The sequence below is a fragment of the Ursus americanus genome, chromosome 8 (genome assembly GCF_024610735.1).
Source record: "Ursus americanus isolate L20-20 chromosome 8, mUrsAme1.1.p, whole genome shotgun sequence".
Taxonomy (NCBI): Eukaryota; Metazoa; Chordata; class Mammalia; order Carnivora; family Ursidae; genus Ursus; species Ursus americanus.
This window is the reverse complement of record NC_142134.1, coordinates 29,127,718-29,155,085: the sequence shown is the minus strand read 5'-3', so window position 1 is coordinate 29,155,085 and position 27,368 is coordinate 29,127,718. Positions and strand designations below refer to the sequence as shown.

Sequence of the window (27,368 nt, the reverse complement as noted above, 5' to 3'; positions counted from 1 at the left end):
ACCCCTCCCTCGCCCTCCAGCTTCGGCCGTCGCCCTTGGTTCCACGGGCCTCCGGAAGCCCCGCCCCGAGTCCCGGGAAGAGGCGCGCCCTTGCGCGCGCCGTCCCGCCCAGCGCTCCCGCGTGACCCGACGTGCCGGGCGCGCACGCAGGGGCCCCTCCCGCGGCGTCCAAGGCCGAGGGGTCGCTGGAGGCTTTGCCCGCTCAGGGAGGGAGGGGGCGTGGCTTCCCTGCTGGGCGGGCGGCCGTGCCGCAGTCCCGCCCCCATCGGCCGCTGCCTCCGCGCGCCAAAATCAAACCCCAGGACCCGCCGGCTGGAAAACCTGCTGCAGGCGGGAGCTCAGCTTGCGTGTCAGGTCACGTTCGGCAGTGGCGCGAGCCCCAGCGCGCACCTGTAGCCACTTCCCAGCCCTCCCTGCTGGATGTGCTCGGGGCCGCCACAAGACCAGAATGGCCACCCCACCGAAGAGGAGCTGCCCATCTCCCGCGACCGGCTCTGAGGGGACCCGCATTAAGAAAATTGCCATCGAAGGGAACATTGGTAAGGAGCCTTGGGAAATGTTCCCAAAGCAGGGGGAGCCGTGGCGGCGGCGGCAGCTGTAGGGCCCCTTCGCTGTCTCTCTACTGCTCCTCAGTGAGGGCTTTCTTCCAGCCTGGCTGTGTGGATGCGGGCACGGCCTCGAATTCCCTTCGCTCTGAAATCATTTTGCCCTGTCCTGCCCAGCTTCTGTCATGTTCCCCGAGGGTGGCGATGGCCCCCGGGGCGGCGGGTCGTACATACCTGGGCATTCAGGCCTTGTTAAGGCGCGCTTTGGGCTAGTTTCCTCCTCTTGTAGTGATTGCGCAAAGGAAAGGGTTGTTTTTGGTTTTGTTTTTCTGTTGAGGGCGTGTGTGTGTGTTAGTTCTTGAGGTGTAATTTACATACGTTAAATTATCCTTTTTTTAGGTGTCCTCTTCAATGAGGTGTGACAAACATATAATGCTGTTTTACTGCGGTCATGATCAAGATTCAGTACATTTTTAGCACCTCAAAAAATTCCGTGGTGCTCTTTTTTAGTCAGCTCCCTCTGCATTCCTACCCCTTGGCAACCACTGATCTGGTTTGTCTCTGTTAGTTTTGCCTTTTTCCAGAACGTCCTATAAATGGAATCACAGAGTATGTAGCCTTTTGTGTCTCGCCTCTTTTATTTAGCATAATGCTTTTAGATTTTTCATATTGCTTGTATCTGTAGTTCTCTTTTATTGCTGAGTAGTATTCCATTGCATGGATATACCACAGTTTCTCTCTTCCCAGTTGTGAACATTTGGATGGTTTCCAGTTTTGACGATTATGGATAAAATGGCTCTAAACATTTGAGTACAAAGAAAGAGTTTTTTTTAGTGATCTCAATATCATGGAGCTCCTCACCCCATCCCCCACATCCAAGTAAACATTGGCTTATGATTCAAAGACCAGTACTGTTTCTGTTCCTAACCCAGATGAGGGCAGACTATACCATGCATGTCATTTTGCAAGGTACATCTGAACTTACATTCTTCTGTATTTCCTACCACAGGAAACCTATGCCTGACACTTCCTGTTCTGATAGAATTTTTTTGGCTCCAAGTTGGGTACAGGCCATTCATGCATACAGCAAATTTTTTTTAATTCTTACCACATTCAGAGCTCTTGTACTTCTTTAAAAAGATGGGACAAAGCAGATGCTTCAGCAGCACTCCAAGGAGTAGAAAATAGCTGAACACACTCTTAAAGAGGAGATCTTGTTGCATTGCTCCAGTATTCAGGCACCAGTAGAAAAGATCCCTATAATAGACTCTCATTTCCTCCTAGGATAAGTTCTTTGAAGTTGAATGTTTACTAGTAGGATTCCTCATAGCTACATATTGGATAAAGAAGAACATATATAAAGGAGGAAGTAGTTGAACAAAGCCATTTCAAAAATAAATTTAAATGAACAACCCTTCAGATCAATACCACAATGAATCAATCCCCTTCCCTTTCTTAAATCCAATTAAGCAACATATCATATTAGAAAGTTACTACTTCCCAAGCATCTTTAATCTTCCCAGCACCTGAAATAATTTCCTAATATGTCAGGCATGTCAGAAGAAAGCTGGATTTTCTAACTTTAAATGCTTTCAGACTCTGGCTGATGCCTGATTTTTTAATATGTTCCTTGGATCCTCTTTCTTGCTTGCTTGCTTTCTTGCTGTCTTTTCTTTTCTCTTCTTTTCTTTTCTCTTTTCTTTTCTTTTCTTTCTTCTTTCTTTATTTTTTTAAGATTTTATTTATTTATTTGTCAGAGAGGGAGAGCACAAGTAGGGGAAGCAGCAGGCAGAGGGAGAAGCAGGCTCCCTGTTGAGCAAGGAGCCCAATGTGGGACTCCATTCCAGGATCTTGGGTTGGTAACCTGAGCCAAAGACAGGCGCTTAACCGACAGAGCCACCCAGGCATCCCAATTGGATCCTTTTTCTGAACATGTTTTCCTTTCCTTCCTCCATCTACCTCAGTGAATGTCCAGTGATCATTTTGTATGCTTCCACTTACCATTCTAAATGCTCCATACAAAATCTGTGGTCATCGGCCTTTTTCCTGTGATTAAGTCTAATGATCATCTAGTTTATTCTTCAAACTTTTTCTCCTATCCTGTGGTGATAATATGACTTTGTGTTTTGCTTCTCAGCAATTCTCTGTTCTATGTTACCTTCTTATTGACCCCCTTCCTCCCCATCCCTGTTTTTTGCTCTATGTGTGATCTTTTTGAAAAAATATATTTGTTTATTTATTTATTTGAGAGAGATGGTGGCAGACTCCCCACTGAGCTTGAATCCTGATATGGGGCTTGATCCCATGACCGATGAGATCATAACCTGAGCCAAATCCAAGAGTCAGACACTCAACCCACTGACCTACCCAGGCGTCCCTCTATGTGTGATCTTTTAACGTTCTTTTGGTTTTTTCTTCTTTTCTATTGCCTATGTAATGTCCTAGTTTTGAATATAGTTCTTCAAGTGAAAAGTAAGTTTTTTTGCCCTCTCTGGATCCCGTTTATAAGGATGAGGAAGCTTTCCTTGTAAGCTTGCAGAAGCTGCCTTTTTAAATTTTAATCTCTGTGTGTGTATTTTTATATACATATGGAGAAAAAAGAAAGAGAGAGAACACATTATGTTGACCAAAGAGGTCTAATATAACCACATTTGGTGACTTCAGATATGAAGGGTGTGGTGGTCATTAGGAGTGTGGCTACACCCTGTTAAATTCAAGGTCAAGACTTTCCCTACTGTTAAATGGAATGTATTCCCAAGTAATATTAAAATAGTGAATATAAAATGTCCTGATTATACCTGAACTATTTCCTTTATTTTCCCTGTAGGTGTCTCAGAAACTAGTGAATGATCAGGGAGAAGCAAAGTGCATACAACTTTTTTTTTAAGGGTTGGATAAGTGAAGCAGAGAAAACATGGCTATTCCTTATAAGGGTCTTTGCAAAAATGTTTTTATAATTTCTGTTAGGTACTATGGCTAAATGTTGTATAGTTATATAATTAGTGTCATATAATCATACTAATTTTCATTGTAAAACTCTAGGTATTGGGTACATCTTTATATTGATTTTATAGTTCATTTGGCTGTTTCTAAGTTGGTTTTAGATAGGAAGGATTTAAGTTTGTAAACTGAGAGAATAGAGCCAGTAGACAGAAAAATTTTGAAAATGCCAGAGCTTATAATGATTGTTCACTATAGTCATAGCTTGTTTATCACAACAGTTTCCATAAAGAGGATATTATTATTATTATTATTATTTCCATTGTATTATGAAGAAACAGGCTCAGAGAGGTTCAGTGACTTACCCAAAATCACATATCTAATTAAGTGGAAGAATAGCTTTAAAAGTTATCTCTAATTACTTGGTTAAGGAAAGGCTAGGACTAGGATTTTTTTTTTTTTTTCCTCCCGTAACACCTTGCCTACAACTTCACCAGGTTTTAAATTCTTCTGTTCTGTGGCTTTGGTAAGCTAAAAACAATAACAAACATGCTTAATACCAGAGGGTAGGGACTCTTTTAGTTTTCATTAAAACAAATCTAAAGAGAAAATTTAAGAAATTGAATATTTTTGTTTTTTGTATTGTTTGCTAGTATAAATTTTGAAAAAGCTGATGACTATTTTGACTTTTTTTTTCCCTAAGTCTCCTTCTTCAATTTTCCTTTTCCTCTCACAACAGCTTCAGGGAAGACAACATTTGTGAATATCCTTAAACAGGTCTGCGAAGATTGGGAAGTGGTTCCTGAACCTGTTGCCAGGTGGTGCAATGTTCAGAATGCTCAAGGTGACTGTGAGGTATGAAAACAAAATTAACTAAATAAAATAAATATCTTTTGCTTTAGAGGACCAGTGATATTTAACCTTCTGGGCTTGTTTTTTTTTTCTAATAAAATTTTCAAATCTAGCTTTAAGTCTATCTTCATCTTCATACAGGGATGTGTGTATATATGTGTGTGTGTGTGTAAACATTCATTGACCTATGCACCTAAGATTTATGTACTCATTGCATCTAAGAATTTTAAGGGTTTTTAAAAATTAATTAAAAAGTTAAAAAAATCTAATTGCAAATTAAATTTCTTGAGTAGCTTTTTACGTTCTGTTTAAAACCAAGCGAACAATGGGGCGCCTGGGTGGTAGGGGCGCCTGGGTGGTACAGCGGTTAAGCGTCTGCCTTCGGCTCAGGGCGTGATCCCGGCGTTGTGGGATCGAGCCCCACATCAGGCTCCTCCGCTATGAGCCTGCTTCTTCCTCTCCCACTCCCCCTGCTTGTGTTCCCTCTCTCGCTGGCTGTCTCTATCTCTGTCGAATAAATAAATAAAAAAATAAAATCTTTAAAAAAAAAAAAAAACCAAGCGAACAAGGAAAACAAAGACCAAAATAACTACCCAGTAACTGAATTTTATTAGTTTACCTTTTTTTTTTTTTTTTTAAAGATTTTATTTATTTATTTGAAAGAGAGAGACTGAGAGCAAGAGCAGGGAGAAGAGGGAGAAGTGGGCTCCGGCTGAGCAGGGACCCCACCCCCACCCCAATCCCAATGCGGGGCTCCATCGCAGGATCCTGAGATCATGACCTGAGCCGAAGGCAGATGCTTAACCGACTGAGCCAGCCAGGTGCCTCTATTAGTTTACCTTTTGAGCCTTTTGTATTAGAGAGAAGCATTTATCTTCTTATTTCTTTGTACTTTTCATTCTTGCCAGACTTTCACCCTGGACACAACTGTCAATTTCCCAGCACTTTCCATTCTACATTGCAAATAAGAAAGAAGGAATAACCGTTAAATTTCATTTTTTATGGCAACATTTTTTATTGGATGTGTATGAAGGAAAGAGATCTGATTGCTAAACTTTCATTTTTGGAGAAATGAGACTTGAAATTGAAAGCAGCATAGCAGAAATCTTCAAAATGGCAATGTGTTCTAGAAACTTACTTTGTTAGAATTGCAGAAGATAGAGGATTGAACAAAAATGTCTATTTTTTCAAGTTTAGCTGTTGGTATAAGGAAATCTGGGAATAATAATTGAGTATTTAAAATGTAAATCATTAGCAAGATATTCTGTAGACTTTGAGGATGTATATATTTTTAAAGATTTTATTTATTCATTAGAGAGAGAGAGAGCACAAGCAGGGAGAGCAGCAGGCAGAAGGAGAAGCAGGCTCCCCACCGAGCAGGGAGCCCAATGCGGAACTCGATCCCAGGACCCTGGGATCATGACTTGAGCTGAAGGGAGACACTTAACCAGCTGAACCACCCCGGTGTCCCTAGGATATATGGTTTTGAATAACCAAAACTATTTTCTCACACAACAATTTGTCAAGCATTGTTAAATTTAGGGGTGCAGCTTAGTATACTCTGATCCTTAGAATAATCCAGGATTAAATCTTGAAGGGACTTCCTTTCCATATGGACTCCATTTTCTTAAGAAATTGATATTTCAGTCTGATCTGTGGGGAAAGGCAAGATTAGCCTTAAGTAGAATTTTAAAGTGGGTAAATTCTTTCTTTCAACATTTTTCATTGACACATGATATAACTATTGGAAAGTATAGGAAACTTATGTATAGTTTGAAGAACAATTGGAAAGCTAATCATCAACCAGGTCAAGAAATAGAATATTACTGATATTCTAGGGGCGCCTGGGTAGCACAGCGCTTAAGCGTCTGCCTTCGGCTCAGGGTGTGATCCTGGCGTTACGGGATCGAGCCCCACATCAGGCTCTTCTGGTGGGAGCCTGCTTCTTCCTCTCCCACTCCTCCTGCTTGTGTTCCCTCTCTCGCTGGCTGTCTCTATCTCTGTCAAATAAATAAATAAAATCTTTAAAAAATAAAAAAGAATATTACTGATATTCTAGAAGGCCCTGTTGTCCTTAGGTTACAGTATCTCCTTTCCTGGGGTAACAACTCTCCTATGGGTAATCAATCACATAAAATAACTCTTGCAGTAATACTTCTTTTGCTTTCTAAAAATAATTTGACCATACGTGAGTATATCTCTAAGAAATATAATTTCGTTTTTCTGTTTTTGAATGTTATATAAATGAAAACAACCGTTCGCAATCTTTTTCCTCTTGCCTTTTTTGCTTATTAAGTCTATGAAATTTGTCTGTCTTGTTGCATTCAGTTGCAGTTTGTGCATTTTCATTGCCATATAGTATTCAGTTGTATTCATACATCACTATTTGTCTATTCTATCTTTTGACCAATTTTTGAGTGATTTCTAGTTTAGTTTCTGTAAAAACAGCCCTATCACAAACATGAATCCTGGTACACGCATGCAAGAGTTTCTCTAGGAATAAGTAAAATCCCTGGTCGGTGGGCTGTTTGTATGATGCCTGCTTTCCAAAGTGGTTATTATCCAGCTTCCTAATTTTTTTCGTTCTGTTGGGTGTTTAATATCTTTTATGTTTTTGATTTGTATTCTTTGATTGCTAATGCGATTGTGCTCCTTTATTTAATTAATTTATTTGCCATTTGGATTTCTTTTGTGATGTCCCTGTTCAGGTCCTTTTGTCATTTTTCTTTGAGTCTTCTGTCTTCCTTCCATTCTGCATTTTTATCTTCCGAAGTATGTCTTGTGGCCTCTTTCACTGAAGTGCCCTGCTCAGGTTTGCTTACCATTAGAAATGAGAGACCTATGTTCTAAAAACACCTCTTTCCCCCTCATTTTTGGGGTAAACTATCAGTGCAGTTATTCTCAGATGTTAGGTTGGAAGTAGACAAATTAAACCAATGTCAGAAATACCAAAGGGATTCTTTCTTTGAGAGACTAGATTGGATTAGTTGACCTCCATTTAAGGCCCATTCTAGTTTTAGTGTTGTAAGCTTCTAACTCATTAAATATGTATAACTGGTTCTTTGGCACCTTAGAGGCACGTCTCTGCCTTTCAGTATACCTGTAATTAATCTGGGGTACAGAAACTGACATATAAAAACCAAAATGCCAAAAATTTTAATTTGTAGAGAGAAATGTAATTATCAGATTCACCAAATTAGGTCAGTGTATTCTCTGTGGAGGCCCATAATTCTCAACTCGTAAGAATCTCAGAGTTTTAGGGTGTTCTATAAAATGACAAACAATCCCTTGGGAATTTTAATATGTGGAATACCTCCTGGTTAAAAATGACTGCCTAGTGAATCCCTGTTAGTGTTGGGATTATATTGACCCCTTTAGTTATGTTGGAGAGGAGAGGTTGAAAACATTGCATTAATATATAAGGGAAGACAGATTTATAATAAACAGGTTGTCTCTTAAGCTTAGAATCAGAGTCTGGGGGAATTAGTTACATTATCTTAATGACTGGTATCATCAGACTCTATCACGATACATGGATGCATCTGTCTCTGTTTTAAGACTCTTGGTTTCATGGGTCTGATACTCATGTTTATAGGTAGGGCATTTTCTTCCCATGTACTGGAGTTAGAATTCCAAATTGACCTTTATAACTACCATGTGGATGAACCTATATGTTCATCATGCAGTTTACTGTGATCTAGTCATGTCTCCATGATATTAAAATTTGATAACCTTAATTGGTGCACGTTCTTAGCAAATAGTTTTATTTTTGTGTATATATTGGGGTCTGTTTATGTTGTGACTCCTCTGTACTTCTAGGTGGCATTTCAGACAGTATGGATAGTATTTTGGGATAAGTTTGTGGAGTGTGAGGATGGTGATGGGTGGGTTCTCTGTATCTTTGGATATTTTCTTCCTTTATTCCACATCTCCACTAAACTGAGGAATGGGATTTTCTTCCTTCATCCTCGAGCCCTTCTTCCCCAGACTCATTTCTGATTGATTCTTGGCGTTATAGTGTGAATCACCCACGGTCCAAATCTCAATTTTCTTAGAAGGCTGTCGATAGTGACGGTCTTCAGACCCAACCCTGGCAGGGTCAGTCCTACTTTGGATGTTCTTCATTTAATCACACTTCTTGGCAGTTGCTGTAGAATTGGAAGAGTTGGATTGTCCGTACCTTTGATTTCTTACCCTAGGCAGTAACTTAATTTGCACCTGCATGCTTTGCTTGCATTTTGTTTTTTAGCTTTTTTTTTTTTTTTTACCTGCCACCTAGTGGCTGAAATGCTGCTATACTATTGATAAGCTGAACCAATTTTAGCAAAATAATGAGGCAGAGTACCTAAAAAGATTATGGAGCCTTCCCACCTTTCCCCTCCCATGGCGAGATTATCTTTAGAGGTGCCACCCAGATGATCTTCAATCTTTGAATTGAAGGTTTATTTCAAATAGTCGCTTATTTGGTGGTTTATATTATTTAGGCCCAAAGCTTTGATTTAATTGCTTCCTTTTAGCTTATTTTTGAGATGGACAAGTTCTTAGGAACATATCTCTGCTTTGTCCTGTTTTTCTTATGGAGCTGAAGTCTTAGGGGATCTTTGTTACTAATTGTGAAGTATTGTTTTACTTTTATCCAACACTTTTTACCACTAAGAAGCTACTGGAAATTAGAACTATGATAAAGAAGGGATAAAATACACTTGTTTTTCAAATAACAGCATTTTTTGATGTCATTCTTGAAAATTAATTAGGAAAGCTTGATAAAGTACTTCTACTCATACCTTCTGAAATCACTTGATAACTTTTGTTGACTATTTTATGATTATCTTGTTTGGTAGATTCTGATCTTTTTTGATTGAACTTAACTCAGCTCTTTTGCATTGTTTACAAAGGTTAGCTTAGAATTAAAAGATAAATGATTTTGTATCTTTACTCAATATTACTGGTTTTCACTTCTCTTGACAATAACTTGTGCTTTCTGCAAAATAATGAAGTATTCTATCATGAAGTGAGTTACAGAATTACAGATATGAATGACAGAGTAAAACTTATCTGTTATCCCACCACACTGTATGTATCTTATGTATAGTGGAGATAGTAATTTACTATATCTAATTTTGGCAGTGGGGGGGGAGACATAATTTTTAAAAATATTATACAATAATATGTGTTCATTGTTTGAAGTTAAGTTTGAAGTTAAGAAAATATCATAGATTACCAAAGGAAGGAAATAAAACGTCCCTGCAATTTTATTACCTAGAGAAGACTACAGATCTTACTTGGCACAGCAGTATACAGTTTTGTGCTTTGCTTCCCCCCCAGTGTTTATATCAAAGGTAATTAAAATGACATTCTGTAAATGATTTCTAAAGGCAACCGAACTTATTGTGTGCATGTACTAGTATTTATATAATATAAATGCCCACTAATAGTGGAACGATAGCCTATTTGCTTAGTAATGTGATAAACATGTTTGTGGTTAAATCTGTATTCTGGGTTATTTAAGACAAATTTCCAAAAGTGAAGTTAAGTAGGCCGAAGAATATAGATTTTTAAAAATAAATATAACTAAGCTGCTTTCTGGAGATATTCTATCAACGCTTACATAATATAATTTGACCCTGAGGCATTCACATTTTTATCTGGATCCTTTTCAGAGGGGAAAAAACTGATAAAATTATACTCAAGTTGGTAAAAATGATACACAGTGTTTTTTTGGATAAATTTTTAATATGTATTTTATTCTTAACATTCATAGTTGCATACAAACAACCCTGCAATTTGTAGTCTCCAAAACTTCATGCATAGAATCAAAAGAAAACATTTTGTATGGGCTTTTAGATTACCCTGAAAAACTGGAAAATGATATCCTGGCTTACTGTTAATTTTCTAATTTGGTGTAGTTAAACTCAGACAACAGCTAACATGTTGAGAGCTGTGAAATTGTACTGCAGATTTTTGATTTAGTTTTAATTTAAGCATTTATATTTTTAGAGCAACTAGCTGATTATTATTTTTATAATTGGGTGATAAGTCAGTATTGGTTCTCTAAATTATTTTCATGTAGTAGACTTTGAAATTACTTTGGGCAAGAGTAAAAGAGTATTGGAAAAGCCAAATAAAAGGAGATGTGTACTCTTTTTGTGTGTGATTAATATTTTCATTGTGGTAAAAACACGTATCATAAATTTTACCATCTTAACCATTTTTAAATATACAGTGCAGTAGTATTAGGTGTATTTACAATGTTGTAAAATAGATCTTAGAATCTTTTCATCTTGCAGAACTAAAACTATGTTCATTAAACAAGTCTCCTTTGCCCTTTTCCCTTAACACTTGGGAACTGCCATTCTTCTCTCTTATATCTGTGAATGTGACTACTTTAATTAATTAATTTTTAAGGTTTTATTTATTTATTTTTTAATTTTAAAGATTTTATTTTTAAGCAATCTCTATATCCTTGAACCCAAAACCTCGAGATCAAGAGTTGCATGCTCCACTGAGCCAGCCAGGTGCCCCTGAATTTGACTATTGTAGATACCCTGATATAATTGAAATCACACAGTATTTGTCCTTTTGTGACTGGTTTCTTTCACCTAGCATATTGTCCTCCAAATTCTTCAAAAAAGTTTAAAACTTCTCACTATGTAACAAGCCCATTTTATATATGTAACCTACTTTGTTATCCCTGTGCCTAGCAAATTTATCCTGTGTTTTTCAGATGAACGAAGTTCACCTCTAATAGATATTATTAAGTTTATGTATCAGGTAGATTTAAGGTAATACTTGCTGCTATAATGAGCTCTAAAATCTCTGTAGTTCAAAATAATAAAATTTTATTTCTCAGAGAACAGTGCAGTATGGTATTTGGTGGATGGCATGGTATGCTGTGTGACTCAGGGACCCAGACTCTTTCTAAATTGTGGCTCATCTAACCATTCAAACTTAAATGTTTATTAGAATGACCTGGAAGACATGTTAAATCACATATTTGGGCCCTACCCCCAGTTTTTTATTTAATAGGTCTGGTGTGGAGTGGGTGCTAAAAATGTGCATTTCTCACAAGTTCTCAAGTGATGTTGATGTTTCTGTTAGGGAGACCATACTTCATTACCCCTGCCCTGGAGCTGAAGTTGAGAGCCTCCCCTCTAGGGTCTTGGTGTCCTTTGCTTCTAGCTGATGGAGAAAGAGGTCTTTAGAGTGAAGCCTGGAAATGGTATTCATTGTTTCTGCCCTACTTCCATTGACTAGAAACTGAGTCACATGGCTACACTCAACTACAAGGGAGGCTGGGAAATAAAACTTAGTTTGTGTCCAGGAAGAAAAACAACGTGGCTTTAGGCAGCACATAGCAGTGTCTGCCACACACATATTTCTAAACAGGAGCACGTTAAGTTTATTTTTTAATGTAACTTAAACTCAGAAGTACCAAGTTTAATTAATTTATGTGGAAGAGATCTTCAACAAATATTCTCTATTTTCTACTTCTAAGAGATAAAAAAATAAGCTATTAGAAAAACTTAAATATGCCCTTTGGCTCACAGTCCTAAGCACATTCATTTTATAAAAACATGCCAGGGATAATGTGACCAGGAATACAGCAAACTAATCCAAGACTTAAATTTTTGTGTTTTGAATTAACATTTTGCTGCAGAGAATTCTGTATATACATGGATACCACTACCACCCTGCCCCTCTACTTTAGCATCAAAGTTATGTAATTCCTTTAGTGAAGTGAAAAAACTTCTTTAAATGATGTTAGGCTTAAGCTTAGAGTCTACTTTGCTATCAGATAAATGCTAACACCTATCATGAAATCAGCTGTAACTCATGAAATCAACTGTGACTCATTAATATTCTGATTAATTTAATGTACAAAGGGAGAAAGCCTAGAGGATCTATTTTACTTTATTATTTTTCAATTTTTTCATTACTTTATATCACTGTTTTTTTCCCCTGAAGGTATTTTTGAATTTGATTTACTTTAAAATAAATAACCACAATCATCTACTACCTTTCTGAAGAACTAGGGAAGTGCCTAAAAGCTGGTGTCAATACTGAAAGAAATTTAATGTGACCTGGTAGTTCTGTTTTATTGGAGTTTTTTTGTTTTTTGTCTTGTTTTTTTTTTCACATTATAGGTTTATGCTTTTTTTTTTTTGGTCTACTCATAGACCCTCTTTGAGGGGGAGTAGCTGACATACAAGAAAGGAAGAAGTTTTGTTAAGAGAAAATGTTTTTGGATTGATAAAAAGTTTACCACATTATTTTATGTTTGCCAAACTCTGCTTGAATGACAATACATGATAGAAATGTGCTTTAAAAACATATATTTAATTACCTTTTCTTTTAAGAGGGAATGTTTGTAATAGTTGAAAGTACTGGATATGTCACGTACAAATAAGCTGAGAAGAAGGAAGGAAACAAATCATTTGAATGGCCCAAATGGAGGTCACAAAATTATGCATTAAATTTAATGTGGTTGCTTCATAGGGTATCTACTTTGACACAATCTAATAAACTTATTTTCTGATGAGAAGGGGTTATCAAGGGAAGGACTGTAAAGAGATGGCCATGTCGATGACCTGACATCTAAGGAAGAAATAGACTGAAAAATAGACAAGAACTAAAAACGAATACCAATTTGGGTATAGATTTAGTATAAGATTGAATAGCAATTTGAACAGTTTGTGCCTGATATTTTATGTGTACATTGGAGTCTTGTGTTCTGTTGCTAACTTCTTTTATAAATCCGGCAGTCGATATTTATAAAGTTGTCTAAGAGTGTCTATTACTGAGTAATTGTCAAAATGCTATCCTTACGAGGGTAGGAAAATAAAATACTAGTGTCTTCTCCCTATAAAAATAACTACATAAAAGAGTGGTTAAGTTGATAAATTTCATTTAGCTGAAAATATTCACTTGTATGAAACATTTTCCCCCTGGAGGTTGCTGAATAAGTGGAAAGTCAGTTTATAATTAAATTAACAAAGCCTTTTTAATGAAATTTAATAAATTTATTCTTTAAGCAGTTTGGGTGCTTATTTCAGTTCATCGTCTGCTGAGAGTTTTTTCTAAACAGACCTATTGTTGACGGTTAGCTTCTTGCTCTTTTATGCTTTTTTTTTTCAATTTTGGGAAGAAGATTCAGTTAATTATGTGGTTTGTGGTATGTAATTTAAATTCTGCCTCAGAGTGCCATGTGTTTGTGTGGTTTTTAGTTCTTAACTGAAACTTTGAGGTCAATATTTACACTTCTGGATTTCTTCCCCCAGAGGAAAACCACCTACTTTGAGTATGAACTTCTAGGCAGTGTTCAGGGGTGTTTATTTGGACTAGGATTGAGAATAGGAATTAATCCATCATATTTTATTCCTTGAAAGTTACTATACAAGATTAAAGACTTTATACGCCTTTTTTGGGGAACCTTTATATAGCTTGACATTAAGGAAAAGCTGAGGAAGCATCCTTTGCCCTCCATAGGGACCTATGAAGATAGCTCCTTATTCCTTCCTTTTGTCTGGGACTATAGATAAATATTTCACCCTACAATGCTCGTGGTGGATAAACTGTTTTTCTTCTAAAAACAATAGTATTCAAGATAATCAGCTGTTAGGGCAGAGCCCATTCCTGGTTTTCTGACTGGCAGGGAAATGATCATTCCTTAGTTCACAAAGAGAGGACGTCTCTCCTAAGATGTTTTGCCTTCTGGTTGTCTAGACTATGAATAAAAGCTCTTCTTTGCTAAAGCAATTGCAGTTGAACTAATAATAGTGGGATATGGTTCCTGTAAATGGAAGCATTAGATTCATATGTTTGATTTGGCATGTGTTGATCCTTTTAGGGATTACTGTTGGGTCACTGGAATGTAGAGAGAGGGAATATTAGGAAGTGAGAGTGGCTGACATATGCTAAGGTATGTGAGGTTGTCCTTTTTCTTATAGATAAAATTGGAATTGGTTTGATTTTCCTTCCTAAAATGGGGCTTAAAAGTTTAAAAAGGGAAGCATATGCTTAATGATAAGATTGTAGGTGAAATTCAGTTACATTATATGCTGTTGCAATAAAATTTTACATATAATCTGAATATTTATAAGTTCTAATTCAGCTACTGTTTAGCCATATAACCTTAGCACTTTAGTTTTTCTAAACTTTTCTTTATCAGTAAAATGGAAATGATAATGGGAAAAAATCAAAGCTTGTGCAAGAATTAAATAAGAACAAAAATGGAACTCCACTGGGTTGGAAAGGTAAGGTGCTGTAAATTAAGTTAAAGTACATGGATATTTGGGAGATTCTTATACTAAAAATTTTTTTGTTGTTTATCTGAAATTCAAATTTAACTGGAGGTCCTGGGTTTTGTTTTTTCTTTCATAATCTGACAACTTCAATATTAAAGTATTATTACTGTGAAAGAAAGAATGAATATTGCCACAAAAAGGAAGAAATTTCAGTGGCTTCTTTTTTGTTCATCCTCTTATTTTGATATGGTAAGTGTGGAATGGTAGGATTTATTGACTTTGACGTATAGTAGTGAAGTGGCAATAGACAGTCCTCAAATGCTCAAAATTATCTCCTATATATTTTACAAATTAAAGATTCATTTAGAATAACAAGTCTCTTTAAAAAAAAACCACATATTAATTAGATATCCCCTAATATAAACTACTTTAATCAGACTATATAAAAATCTAATAATAAAAATTTCTGGGTAGAGGGTATTGTTAAGTGAAATAAGTCAGAGAAAGGCAGATATATGATTTCACTCATGTGGGATCTGAAAAAAGCAAATGAATAAAAAATAAAAAGCCGAGTTGAATCTATAAATACAGAGAACAAACATGGCTGCCAGAGGGGAGGAGGATGGGAGATGGGCAAAATGGGTGTAGGGGAGTGGGAGATACAAGCTCTGGTTCTGGAATAAGTAAGTCACAGGAATAAAGGGCACAGCATAGGGAATATAGTCAATGATAGTGTAATAGTGTTGTATGGTGCCAGGTGGTAAATACACTTGTGGTAAGCACAGTATAAGACATAGATTTGCTGAATCACTATGCTATACAACTGAAATTAATGTAACATTGTGTGTCAACTATACTCAAATGAAAAAAAAATTTTTTTATATGTGAAAAGCAAGCAATACTGTGCCTGTAGTTCCTCTCAGTAAAAAGTACCTAAACCAAGTCACCCATGCTTCCATTAGGTGGGACATATGCTCTGCACATATCTCTTCTATGAGTATTGAGGAACCACAGACTTTTAAGTAGGTCTATCAATATTTAGTATATTAGAAATTTAACTTGAAACACTTTAAAAATTTATCAGCTAATTCATTTAAAAATCACAGTAGTAAGCTCATTACGTTAACATAAATATTTTCAAAAAAAATTTAGTGAGAAAAGTGACATTGTTTTACATTCTGCACATCTCTTAATGTCTGACTTATTAGCAAACCTGAGTTCTCATATCTGCTTCTACATTCAAACTGTTATAGCTTCTAGAAAATTATACTTAAGGGCACGTGCATGGCTCAGTCAGTTAAGCGTCTGCCTTCTGCTCAGTTCATGATCCCAGGGTCCTGGGATCAAGCCCCACATGAGGCTGCCTCCCTGCTCATCCGGGAGCCTGCTTCTCCCTCTCCCACTCCCCCTGCTTCTACTCTGTCTCTCTTTGTCAAATAAATAGATAAAATCTTAAAAAAAAAAAAGAAAATTATATATTCATGAGAGAATGAGAATGGAAAAAGGTACATTTATTATTAAAGTAGTTTTGTTTTGTTTTGTTTTTTTCCTTGTAGACCCCTGCAAGAATCTCAGAAACTCCTCAGGCTTTCCCCTGCCACACTTTGACGACCTCTGTTCTGGATAATATATTTATCTGTAGAAATTAAAGACTCAATAGAAACTCTAGAAAATAAGATTCTTTAAAAAAAACCAAACTCCTGCATCTAAAAGATTAGTAATTCCCACTGTGTCATCACATCTAGTTTATGTTCCTATTTCTCTATTGTCTCATAATTTTCTTATAGTTTGTTGATATCAAGAGTCAAACAAGGTTCACATGTTATATTTAGTTGATATGCCTTTCAAATTTTTATTTTTTTATTTTTTTTATTTTTTTATTTTATTTATTTATTTATTTATTTTTTAAAGATTTTAGTTATTTATTCGACAGAGATAGAGACAGCCAGCGAGAGAGTGAACACAAGCAGGGGGAGTGGGAGAGGAAGAAGCAGGCTCATAGCAGAAGAGCCTGATGTGGGGCTCGATCCCACATCGCAGGGATCACGCCCTGAGCCGAAGGCAGACGCTTAACCGCTGTGCCACCCAGGCGCCCCTGCCTTTCAAATTTTAATCTATTGGTTCCTCTTCCTCTTTTCTTTGTAGTTTATTAGTTGAAGAACCTGGGTCATTTGTTCTTGTACAGTTTCCATCATTCTGGTCTTGGCTGAGTGCATCTCTGTGGTATAGTTTAACATGTTTCTCAATCTCTGTATTTCCTGTAAATTTGTAGTTAGATCTCTAAAGCTTTGATTAGATTTGGTTTTAGTTCTTTTTTGGCTAGACGTCTAGTCTTAGGTGCTGATATGTATCTTCTTTCACATTCCATCAGGAGGATGTGTTTTGTGAGGTTAAAATCAATCAGTCCGTTCTGATTTGCATTTCCCTGGTTTGTTCAGGTTTTGTCAGCCTAATTCACGAGTTATAAAATTCCCTATTAGCTTTTCTCTAATGATTTTAGGATCTATTGCTGATTGTTGCTCTACTCTAATATATTAGTTGGTGTTGGAAAAGGTGATATTCTAATAATCAAGCCTGTTAGCTGAGATTCTTCAGTCAAAAAAGACCTTTTCCTCATCTATTCCATTAACCTGAAATAACTTGTGTAGAGAGGGCCAGAATAAAATTTTGGGTAATTTTTTCTTTCTACCTAGAAATTTCCAGAGTAATTAATTGGTGACCTAGCAACCTCCAAAGATGATTGAAGAGTTTGGATTTTTTGTTTTCTGGTTTTCTTTAGTATTATGAATTTATAAATTTTTGCCTTCCATTCACCATTCAGGGATGTTCAAAGGGTCCTATCTTTTTGACATGTTGGCTCCCTTGCCCTTGGTAGAACCTCAGCAGAATTTGATCAATTACTTGTTTCCTGGAACAAGATATGTTAAAATCATTTGTACATTTCTTTCTTCAGATGTGGAATCAGGTATGTGACCCTAAATCCTTTCAGTGAGAAATGGTATTTAGAGATCATAATCTGGGTGACATTTATGTTTATTCCTAAAAGGTTGTCATTGTTTATAGGCCTTTTGGTGGACAGAGCTAGGTAAACTGTATTTTATAGAAAGGAAAATAATTCATGAGTTCTAGATGCTATTTCAAATTCATTTATAAGATTACAGAGATTGGGGCACCTGGGTGACACAGTTGGTTGGGTATCCTACTCTTGGTATCAGCTCAGGTCATGATCTCAGGGTCATGCGACTGAGCCCCATGTTAGACTCCACACTCAGCATGGAGTCTGCTTGAGGAGTCTCTCTCTCTCTCTCTCTCTCTCCCTCCCTCTGTCCCTCCTGCTCATGGTCTCCATCTCTCTCTCAAAAAAGAAATAGGTTACAGAGATTTTACTTTATTTTTTTATTCTACATTTTGTTCTTAAACTAAAAATATTGGTTCTAACAATATGATTATGAAATCACAAAATTTTAGGGAGGACTTGTTCTGCGTTATTAGAAGATTGGGACCTAAAATGCCTAGAGGGGCCAGGTAGCTGAACAAATAAATCAGGTCTGTTGTGAGAATCAACAGGGAATGACAGGGGCTGATAAACTGGAGAGCATATGTCCCACCTAATGGAAGCATGGGTGACTTGGTTTAGGTACTTTTTACTGAGAGGAACTACAGGCACAGTATTGCTTGCTTTTCACATATAAAAAAAAATTTTTTTTTCATTTGAGTATAGTTGACACACAATGTTACATTAATTTCAGTTGTATAGCATAGTGATTCAGCAAATCTATGTCTTATACTGTGCTTACCACAAGTGTATTTACCACCTGGCACCATACAACACTATTACACTATCATTGACTATATTCCCTATGCTGTGCCCTTTATTCCTGTGACTTACTTATTCCAGAACCAGAAGCTTGTATCTCCCACTCCCCTACACCCATTTTGCCCATCTCCCATCCTCCTCCCCTCTGGCAGCCATGTTTGTTCTCTGTATTTATAGATTTGATTCTGCATTTTGTTTATTTTTTTATTCATTTGTTTTTTTTTCAGATTCCACATATATGAGTGAAATCATATATTTGCCTTTCTCTGACTTATTTCACTTAACGCGATATCCTCTAGGTCCATCCATATTGTCACAAACGGCATAACCTCGTCCTTTTTCTGGCTGTGTGATTTCTGCTATATGTATTTTTATTTATATTTTTATATCTTATTATATTTTATATATATCACATTTTCCTTATCCATTCATCTGTTGGTGGACACTTAGGTTGTTTCTATATCTTGGCTATTGTAAATAATGCTGCAATAAACGAAGAGGTGCATATATTTTTTTGAATTAGTGTTTTTGTTTTCTTTGGGTAAATACCCAGTAGTGGAATTACGGAATCATACGGTCATTCTATTTTTAATTTTTTGAGGAACCTCCCTACTGTTTTCCACAGTGGCTGTACCAATTTACATTCCCACCAGTAGTGTATGAGGATTCCTTTTGCTCTACATCCTTGCCAACACTTATTATCTTTTTTGATTTTAGCCATTCTGACAGGTATAAAGTAATATCTCGTGATTTTGATTTGCATTTCCCTGATGATGAGTGATGTTGAGGATCTTTTCATGTGTCTTTTGGCCATCCGTATGTCTTCTTTGGAAAAATGTCCATTTAGGTCCTCTGTCCATTTTTTAATCAGATTAGGTTTTTTGGTGTCGAGTTGTATGAGTTTTTAAATATATTTTGGGTATTAACCCCTTATCAGATGGATATATCATTTGCCAATATCTTCTTCCATTCAATAGATTGCCTTTTTGTTTTGTTAATGGTTTCCTTTGCTTTGCAAAAGCTTTTTATTTTGGTGTAGTCCCAATAATTTATTTTTGCTTTTGTTCCCTTGCCTTAGGAGACTTACCTAGAGGGGTGCCTGGGCGGCTCAGTCATTAAGTGTCTGCCTTCGGCCCAGGGCGTGATCCTGGGGTCCTGGGATCCAGCCCCGCATCGGCCTCCCTGCTCCTCTGGGAGCCTGCTTCTCCCTTTCCCTCTCCCTCTGCCTGCCACTCTCCCTGCTGTGGTCTCTCTCTCTCTGGCAAATAAATAAATAAAATCTTAAAAATAAAAAGAGTTATATAAATATTGACAACTAATTCAGATTTTTAAAAGGGCTAAACGAGTATTTTCTGCCATAAGCTTTTAGTTTGTGTATAAATTTGTATAAAAGCTCTAAGGAACTGATGGTTAAGCTAGCCTTTCAGGTTCTTCTAGACCTCAGGTAACCTGAAAACTGCAGTGGGAAAGAGCAGGAGGAAGAGGACCTGTGATGCATTTATTTATCTAACTTCTCTTTTTGAGTTTTTTAAAAATTTAAATAGCTCTATTGATTATTAATTTTGCTTTTTGTTCCTTTTTTCAAATTCAAAATAGGAACTGACGACGTCTCAGGAAAGTGGTGGAAATGTTCTTCAAATGATGTATGAAAAACCTGAACGATGGTCTTTTACGTTCCAGTCATATGCCTGCCTCAGTCGAATACGAGCCCAGCTTGCCTGTCTTGATGGCAAGATCAAAGATGCAGAGAAACCTGTATTATTTTTTGAACGATCTATATATAGCGACAGGTATATATAAATGACTTGCCCTTGTCATTCTGGAATCGTGGCTTGTGACTGGAATTTTTTTTCTGTTTCCTGGTAATCAAAGGAATAAGAGAGGCTGTGTTGAGGATTTGAGATGCAACATTATTAGCAGTTTGGTAATAATGGCATTAGAGAAGTTCCAGCATTAATAATCGCTAGCTTCCATGGAGACTTTGGGGAATATGATAGCCATCTCATTCAGATTTGCAGAGAAGTTTTTTTTCTTCCAACCTTCTTAAAATTTTCGTCTACTGTGGTTAAATCTGGATCTGTATTCAAGACTTGCATCTTGAGCAAGATCAAAAATCTCCAAGGGGCCTTAGAGTTACCCTGCTTATGCAAGGATTCTTTTAAGCTAGAGAGTTGGTTCAGAACAAGTGTTCTCAAACTTTGGTCTCAGGATCCCTTTCCATTCTTAATAAATTGAAGAGCCCAAAGAGCTTTGTGTCTTACTGATATTTATGTTATTAAAAATTAAGATTGAGAGGGGTGACTGAGTGGCTCAGTTGGTTAAGTGACTGCCTTCGGCTCAGGTCATGATCTCAGGGTCCTGGGATGGAGCCCCGTCCCACATCGGGCTCCCTGCTCAGCAGGGGAGTCTGCTTCTCCCCCCTCTACTTGCTTATGCTCTCTTTCTCACTCACTCTCTTTCAAATAAATAAATAAAATCTTTAAGAAAAATTAAGATTGAGAAATATAAAGAACATCTACTAATTTATTTAAAATTAGTTATAATAAACCTATTACATATTAGCATAAATAACATACTTACAAAAATTATATTTTTCAAAACAAAAAAATTAGCGAGAAGAGGATTGTTTTATATTTTTGCAAATCTCTTTAATGTCTAACTTAATGGGAGACAGCTGGATTCTCATTTATGCTTCTATATTCAATGTGTGTACCATGTTCTTTTGGTTCAAGTATTGTATATACAGTAATCTGGCCTCTCATGGAACCCTTGGAAAGATCTTGGGGACATTCAGTGGTCCTTACACTACATTTTTGAGAACTGCTGGCCGAGAATATATTTCTTGTAGTTGGAGATATTCTATTGATTTTTTTTCTGCTAAGGCATTATCAACCTTGGATTTTGGGAGAATGTTCCATGTCCATTTAGTAGATTTATTTTCTCTTTTCTATTTCTTTGTGTTTTTGGGAAAGGAATTATATTTTGATGTAGACTCTCTTTCAGGTATGTCTTTGCATCTAATTTGTATGAATCTGAATGCATGAATGAAACAGAGTGGACAATTTATCAAGACTGGCATGATTGGATGAATCAACAGTTTGGCCAAAGCCTTGAACTGGATGGAATCATTTATCTTCGAGCCACTCCAGAGGTGAGACTCAATAGAAATTTGCTTCCTGGGGCACCTGGGTGGCTCAGTTGGTTAAACATCTGTCTTCAGCTCAGGTCGTAATTCCAGAATCCCTGGGTGGCTCAGTTGGTTAAACATCTGTCTCCAGCTCAGGTCATGATTCCAGAATCCCAGGATCAATCCTGAGTCAGAGCCATGAGTTGGGCTCCCTGCTTAGTGGGGAGTCTGCTTCTCTCTCTCTCTGCCCCTCCCCCTGCTCATGCTCTCTCTCTCTCTCAAATAAATAAACTGTTCAAAAAAAAGTGTTTTAAAAAAATTTGCTTGCTCCATTGACAATTTAAAGTAATATTTAGAAGTCTTTTTAGTGGTATGCAGTGAAGGCAATTTAGTTTAACTCCACTCCCTACTCTCTACTCCCCACATCCAAATTAGAAACTCGTAACTGTGTAGATAGAAGCATTCTCTTTTTCTCAGCAAAGAAGAAACCCAAATTTGGCTAGTTGCTCTCTTAGGCCCTCCTCTGTGCTTCCTCAGTTTTGTTCTTCATTATTTCTTCCTAACTTTTGCAAGGACTCTTATCTATCACAGCTAGATTTAAAAATTTGCTCAAGCAACTCCTAGAATATAGGCTTCTTGGTGTGAGACTGGGTATTTTAATTACTGTTGAATTTCCATTGCCTAGAACAGGGCCTAGGTACATAGCAGGAGCTCAGCAAATATTTGTGAATGAATTGCAAAGTTGATGGGAGTCCATTTCAAGAAATCTTTTATGTTTGTTCATGGCTTGGACTGGATAGCAGCTTCAGGTGAGAGGAGACATAGAGGACCCTTTCCATTTTCAATTAAAGGAGCTTACTTGAAAATGAGCCTTTCATGATAGGTGATAACAAAGCCATTCTTTTTTTTTTTAAAGATATTAGAGAGAGAAATAGCGAGAGGGAGCACGAGTGGTGGGGAGAGTGAGAAGCGGTTGCCCTGCTAAGCAGGGAGCCTGATGCCGGGCTCCATGTCAGGACCCTGGGATCATGACCTGAGCAGAAGGCAGATCTTAACTGACTGAGCCACCCAGATGCCCCCATTCTTGTTTATATATGAAATTATGTAATGAATCCAGGAAGTGGATTCTTTTCATAAAGCTAACCTAAATAAGAGCTTACTGTATTAACAAATTTCTGTTTTTCGTGCTTACAATACAGTTTTTCTGTTATTCTTGTGTCTTCCCTAAGCTACAAAGTAGATAAGCTCTGTTGAATATAAATGTCATGACTTCTAGCCTGAACGAATGTTGTATTGCTATTGAAGCTGAATTTTCAAAGAAACTAGGTTTCTGATTCCAAGTGATGATTTTGTTCTTCTTTTTAATATCAAGGAAGCCAGAATTTAACAACAATTTTGAAATTCACTTTTATTTTTGAAAAGAATTTTTTGTTTTTAATTATGAAAATAGTAAATGCAAATGCGGAATGTAATACTAATAATTTCATTTTGCTAGAAAATACAGTCAGTATCTTAAAGTCTAAACACAAAACTTTCATTTCATCAATATTATTTATAATATCTTTTGATTGTAGGATCATTTAAGTATTTGAAAAGAGGATTATAATAAATTTTGAAGCACAGTTTTTATATTGAACTTTTTACCAAACTTATTTTTACAGTATTTTTTAAGTATGGATCTCGTAAGTTTATAGTCTTATTCTGAAAGTACTACTTGGTGTAGAGCCACCAAATGGTTGGAAAGTACAAGGAGGGAAAAATGAACTATTTCAACTTTCTAGAAGGAATAAATGGAGATTTTGGCTAGCATAACTAAAAAGACACTAGAGAAGAAAAATTTAATGACCGCAGACAAGAATAATTGTTCCTTGCCCCCAACCCCTTTCTTATTGTTTGCTTTTAGAAATGCTTGAATAGGATATATTTACGGGGAAGAAATGAAGAACAAGGCATTCCTCTTGAATATTTAGAGAAGCTTCACTATAAGCATGAGAGCTGGCTACTGCATAGAACACTGAAGTAAGACTTCCTTATTCTTATTTACTATTTACTTTAAAGACCTTTATCAAATTTTAATCTAAAACATGTACAGATTTTCATTTTCAGCCATTTTTATTTTAAACTAACATAGGATCTCCCAGAATTAGTTGTGAATTTTCGTTCTTTTTAATGTAATGAGATCCTATTTTCTAAAGATTTTTATAGCTAATCTCCTCCAGTGGTACGGATAGCATAATATATGGAATTTAAGTGACGAGGTAGGAAATATTTCTGTGTGCATTACTTATGTACTCCCTTTCAGAGAGAATTTAAGATGAGATACTTCAAATTTATTTTTTAGATCAAGGCTTGGAGGTAGTATAGCATAGTTGTTAAGAGCATGGACTTTGTTGTCATTAGTCAGATCTTGGGTCAAATCCAGATTTCTTAGTGTGTAAACTTAGGTACCCTCGGCCTCAGAGTGACTTCCCTGAGCTTTAGTTTTCTCATCTTCAAAATGCAAGCATTCCTTACTTTATGGGAAGTTTTTGGTTTTTGAGAAGAATTACATGTCACAATGCCTAGCTTTATGTATTTTATACTTGAGATTTTTAGATATTATTAGTATTATATAGTAGTAAGTCTAGGGGAGAAAGAAAGGGCTTCCAGATAAAGTACGTGCTGGATAAATTTAATATAAAATGATTGACAGCATTTTGATTTTCCAGAGATAGTATAAGAGTGAGTTTTTAGTGCTTGTCTTTTATTTATTGCTTTTTCTAGTTATTTTGTTCATCTCTCTCTCTTTTTTTTTAAAACAGAACCAACTTTGATTTTCTACAAGAAATCCCTATCTTAACACTGGATATTAATGAAGATTTTAAAGATAAACACGACGGTCTGATTGAAAAGGTAGATTTATACAAAGGCTATACACTAACATTTGTTTTGTCTTATCTAGAAAAGTGTAACTTGTGAGAAAACAATTTTCTAACAGAAAAGAATACATAAAATTACAGTAAGAAATAGTTAAGAGCTTTAGAGGGATTTAGACCTTGGATTCTAATCCTAACTTTAAATTCTAGCTTTGTGGCCTTACCTAGAATGAGGAGGTTCTTTTATCCTTCAATCCCTTTATCTGTAGTATAGGGATAACCGCATTAACAGAAGTTCTTGGCCACCCCTTTCTTCTCTGCTTTGTTCCCTCTTCTTCCCCTCTTCCCTCTATCACTAATCTTTAGGTACTTGAATAATAAACTTTTTGTGAAATTTATCTTTTTCAACTAAATTCAGTATGGAAGATATTTGAAGTTGTAGGATAAAGATTTCATCCGTTTTTATACTAGCTAAAGTGTTGAGATTAAAGGATTTTTAGTTTTGACTTTTATGTGGGACCTTGTCAGTGATGAACCCGCATTGCCTGATCATTGAGTCATTGTCTTAATCACAGTTCATCTATCCTCTACATATTTGGGAGCTGATTATATTCTATTAATGAGTGGTGCCTGTATTGATAAAGGGACTGGGAGAAAACCTATTGATGTACACTTGAGAGAGAATAGTTATGGGAATTGTATGATAAATATCCCACTTTCCATGTTAATTAACTTAGTGATGATCCAAGATCTAAAGACTAAGCCACATTTTTTTGGTTTGTTTAGTTTTAAGAGAAATTTAATTTTTTTTTCCTCCTTCGTAAAATGCCTGCTATTTACTATAATAGGAACCTGACATTCATAAAGGATGTATCTCAAGAATTTTGAAAATCTCAATGTTTATTATTAACTACTCTGTAGCATATAGTTGTTTTTCTCATGATATAAATAAAGTAAAGCATATCCGGAAAATTCAGACGACCTCTTCATATCATAATGGTGTTAAAAGTATAGGACATAATTCATTCATGATACTATGAAAATAAATGAAATAAAATTAAATCAGCCATTCTTATACTAAGAGCCAACCAACATTTTAACTGAGTGAATTTGTAAAACTACTTTTTAATTTTATCTAACACTTCTGTATTTTGACTAAGAAGTGTTGTTAAATGTTATTGTTTATTTTTATTTTCATTAATAATGCTAGTAGTTGGCTTTCTTTTTCTTATTGAAATACATAACTGACATACAATGTTATATATAGTTTCAGGCATACAACATACTGATTCAACAATTCTATATATTATGCAGTGCTTACCACCGTAAGTGTAGTCACCATCTGTCACCATATAACATTATTACAATAGGTATTTTTTAGGTATTTCTTTTTTAGGTATTTTTTAGGTATTTTTACAAGGCAATAATCTTCATTTCTTCAGAAGAATTACTGTGTCATTTAGAATTTATAGAGAACGGAATCTTTTTGCATTGTGGTGTTGGTCAGTGGTTAGATTCATTCATGACTTACATGACCTTTCCTTGTATTTTAACATTACAGATTTGTAGACATGATTCAAATTTGTGCTTTAGGAAAATTATAAATTTTACATGTCTGGATCTTTCAGAGTTGTTTAAACCATCGCAATTACTAATATTTTGGGTGCTAAAGCTGCATGTCAGTGGTCTATGTTATAAAGCAATAATGAAATATGTGTTATGGCTGTTACAGAACTGTGTCAATCTTAGATGTAAACTTAATAACTCCTGCAATGACATTTTAGGTCATTTATCTTTTACTACTGAAGTATTAATATATCTTTTGAAAATAAATGCTGTGGCTTTGTGATGGAGTTACTTAAATAGTTGGGGTCTTCAGCTGTTATATACTATTAAATAGAGATGAATATTAGACATTTCAAATTAGTCAAGGAATTACATTAATACTTATTTCCTCCCCTCAGGTCAAAGAATTTTTGAGCACTTTGTGATTTTGCTGAAGACTACTGGCAGCCAAATGATTCCAGATACTTCAGCTTTGTGTATCTTCGTAGCTCAATATTCATACAATTCTCTAGAAAACCCAGGTTTTTTTTTTACCGTTTTTGTTCCAAGAAAAAAAATTGTTTTGACGAATTCTATATAAAAGTTTATGAGCAGTCTCTTTTCTTTTTTGCTTTAGAAAAATAATGACATCTAATTATCTCTCACAACAAAAATTCTGGAGGTAGATGGTTCCAGAGTAAGTACTGGCTAAATCACATTATAAAGGACCCAGCCTCCTTCTGTCTTTCCCCTCTATTATTCTCCTCAGCAGGTTGGCTTCTTCCCTGCCCCCCTGCCCCCCCCCCACCCCCCCACCCGCCCCGTGCTGCTTATTTCACTGGTGACCAGTTTCTTGAGAACTTTAATATTACATAGTAAATGGTAATGTGTCCTGTGTAAATTAGTGTACCTATCCCAAGCTGAAAAGTGGGATTTAAGGAATCCCTAAAAAAGGATTATGAAGTTTTATTTTAAATACTTTTGATCAAGTGTCTCCCCTTCCATCTTAATTTATGTGGAAGATAAGACCACTTTAGTATTTAATCACTTCATTGATATTTATGAATGTGTCTACAACTCATTAATAAAGGAGCAGGTCAGACTTTGTTCCCATTTTGTAATGTTATAACCTATCTTATCAATATTTAATCTTTTTTTCTGATTTTGTTTCCACATTTGTGGTATGGGTGAGACTGCATCTTTTTGCATGGGATTTTAGAGGTTTAAAGAGGAAATGATAACTTAAAATGTTTCTATACTTAAGAGATAAATGAGTATAAAATTCAATTTATATGGAGCTTAAAATAGTTACCTACTTTCTCTCAGACCATTCTTTTAGAATGGAATATTACTCCTCTAGTTAGAAGATTGGTTTAAAATATGATTGTCTTTAACTCGTTTGAGGTGAAAGTATAGTTTTCCCTAAATTTCTTCTCATTTTTA

General features: G+C 36.0%; 1 protein-coding gene across 2 annotated transcripts; it reads left to right on the top strand.

Annotated features, from left to right (window-relative positions):
• The first annotated feature begins 186 nt into the window (after positions 1 to 186).
• Positions 187 to 26,550, top strand: DCK (deoxycytidine kinase). 2 transcript variants are annotated; one of them, XM_045789265.2, is made up of 7 exons: positions 187 to 539; positions 4,225 to 4,340; positions 19,995 to 20,188; positions 21,402 to 21,549; positions 23,429 to 23,544; positions 24,327 to 24,417; positions 26,345 to 26,550. In XM_045789265.2, exons 1-7 carry the CDS (start codon positions 449 to 451, stop codon positions 26,369 to 26,371), a joined length of 783 nt encoding a protein of 260 aa, XP_045645221.1. In that variant the 5' UTR covers positions 187 to 448; the 3' UTR covers positions 26,372 to 26,550. The 2 variants fall into 2 exon arrangements, with proteins under 2 accessions (XP_045645221.1, XP_045645230.1); XM_045789274.2 differs by lacking the exon at positions 187 to 539 and adding an exon at positions 14,740 to 14,830.
• Positions 26,551 to 27,368: the final 818 nt, after the last annotated feature.

Bases quoted from the DNA above. Each gene is read 5' to 3' on its own strand.
- DCK (XM_045789265.2), top strand. From the start codon at position 449: ATGGCCACCCCACCGAAGAGGAGCTGCCCATCTCCCGCGACCGGCTCT. The intron at 540-4,224 runs GTAAGGAGCCTT...CTCTCACAACAG, and splicing joins TGCCATCGAAGGGAACATTG to CTTCAGGGAAGACAACATTT. The intron at 20,189-21,401 runs GTATATATAAAT...ACTCTCTTTCAG, and splicing joins CGATCTATATATAGCGACAG to GTATGTCTTTGCATCTAATT.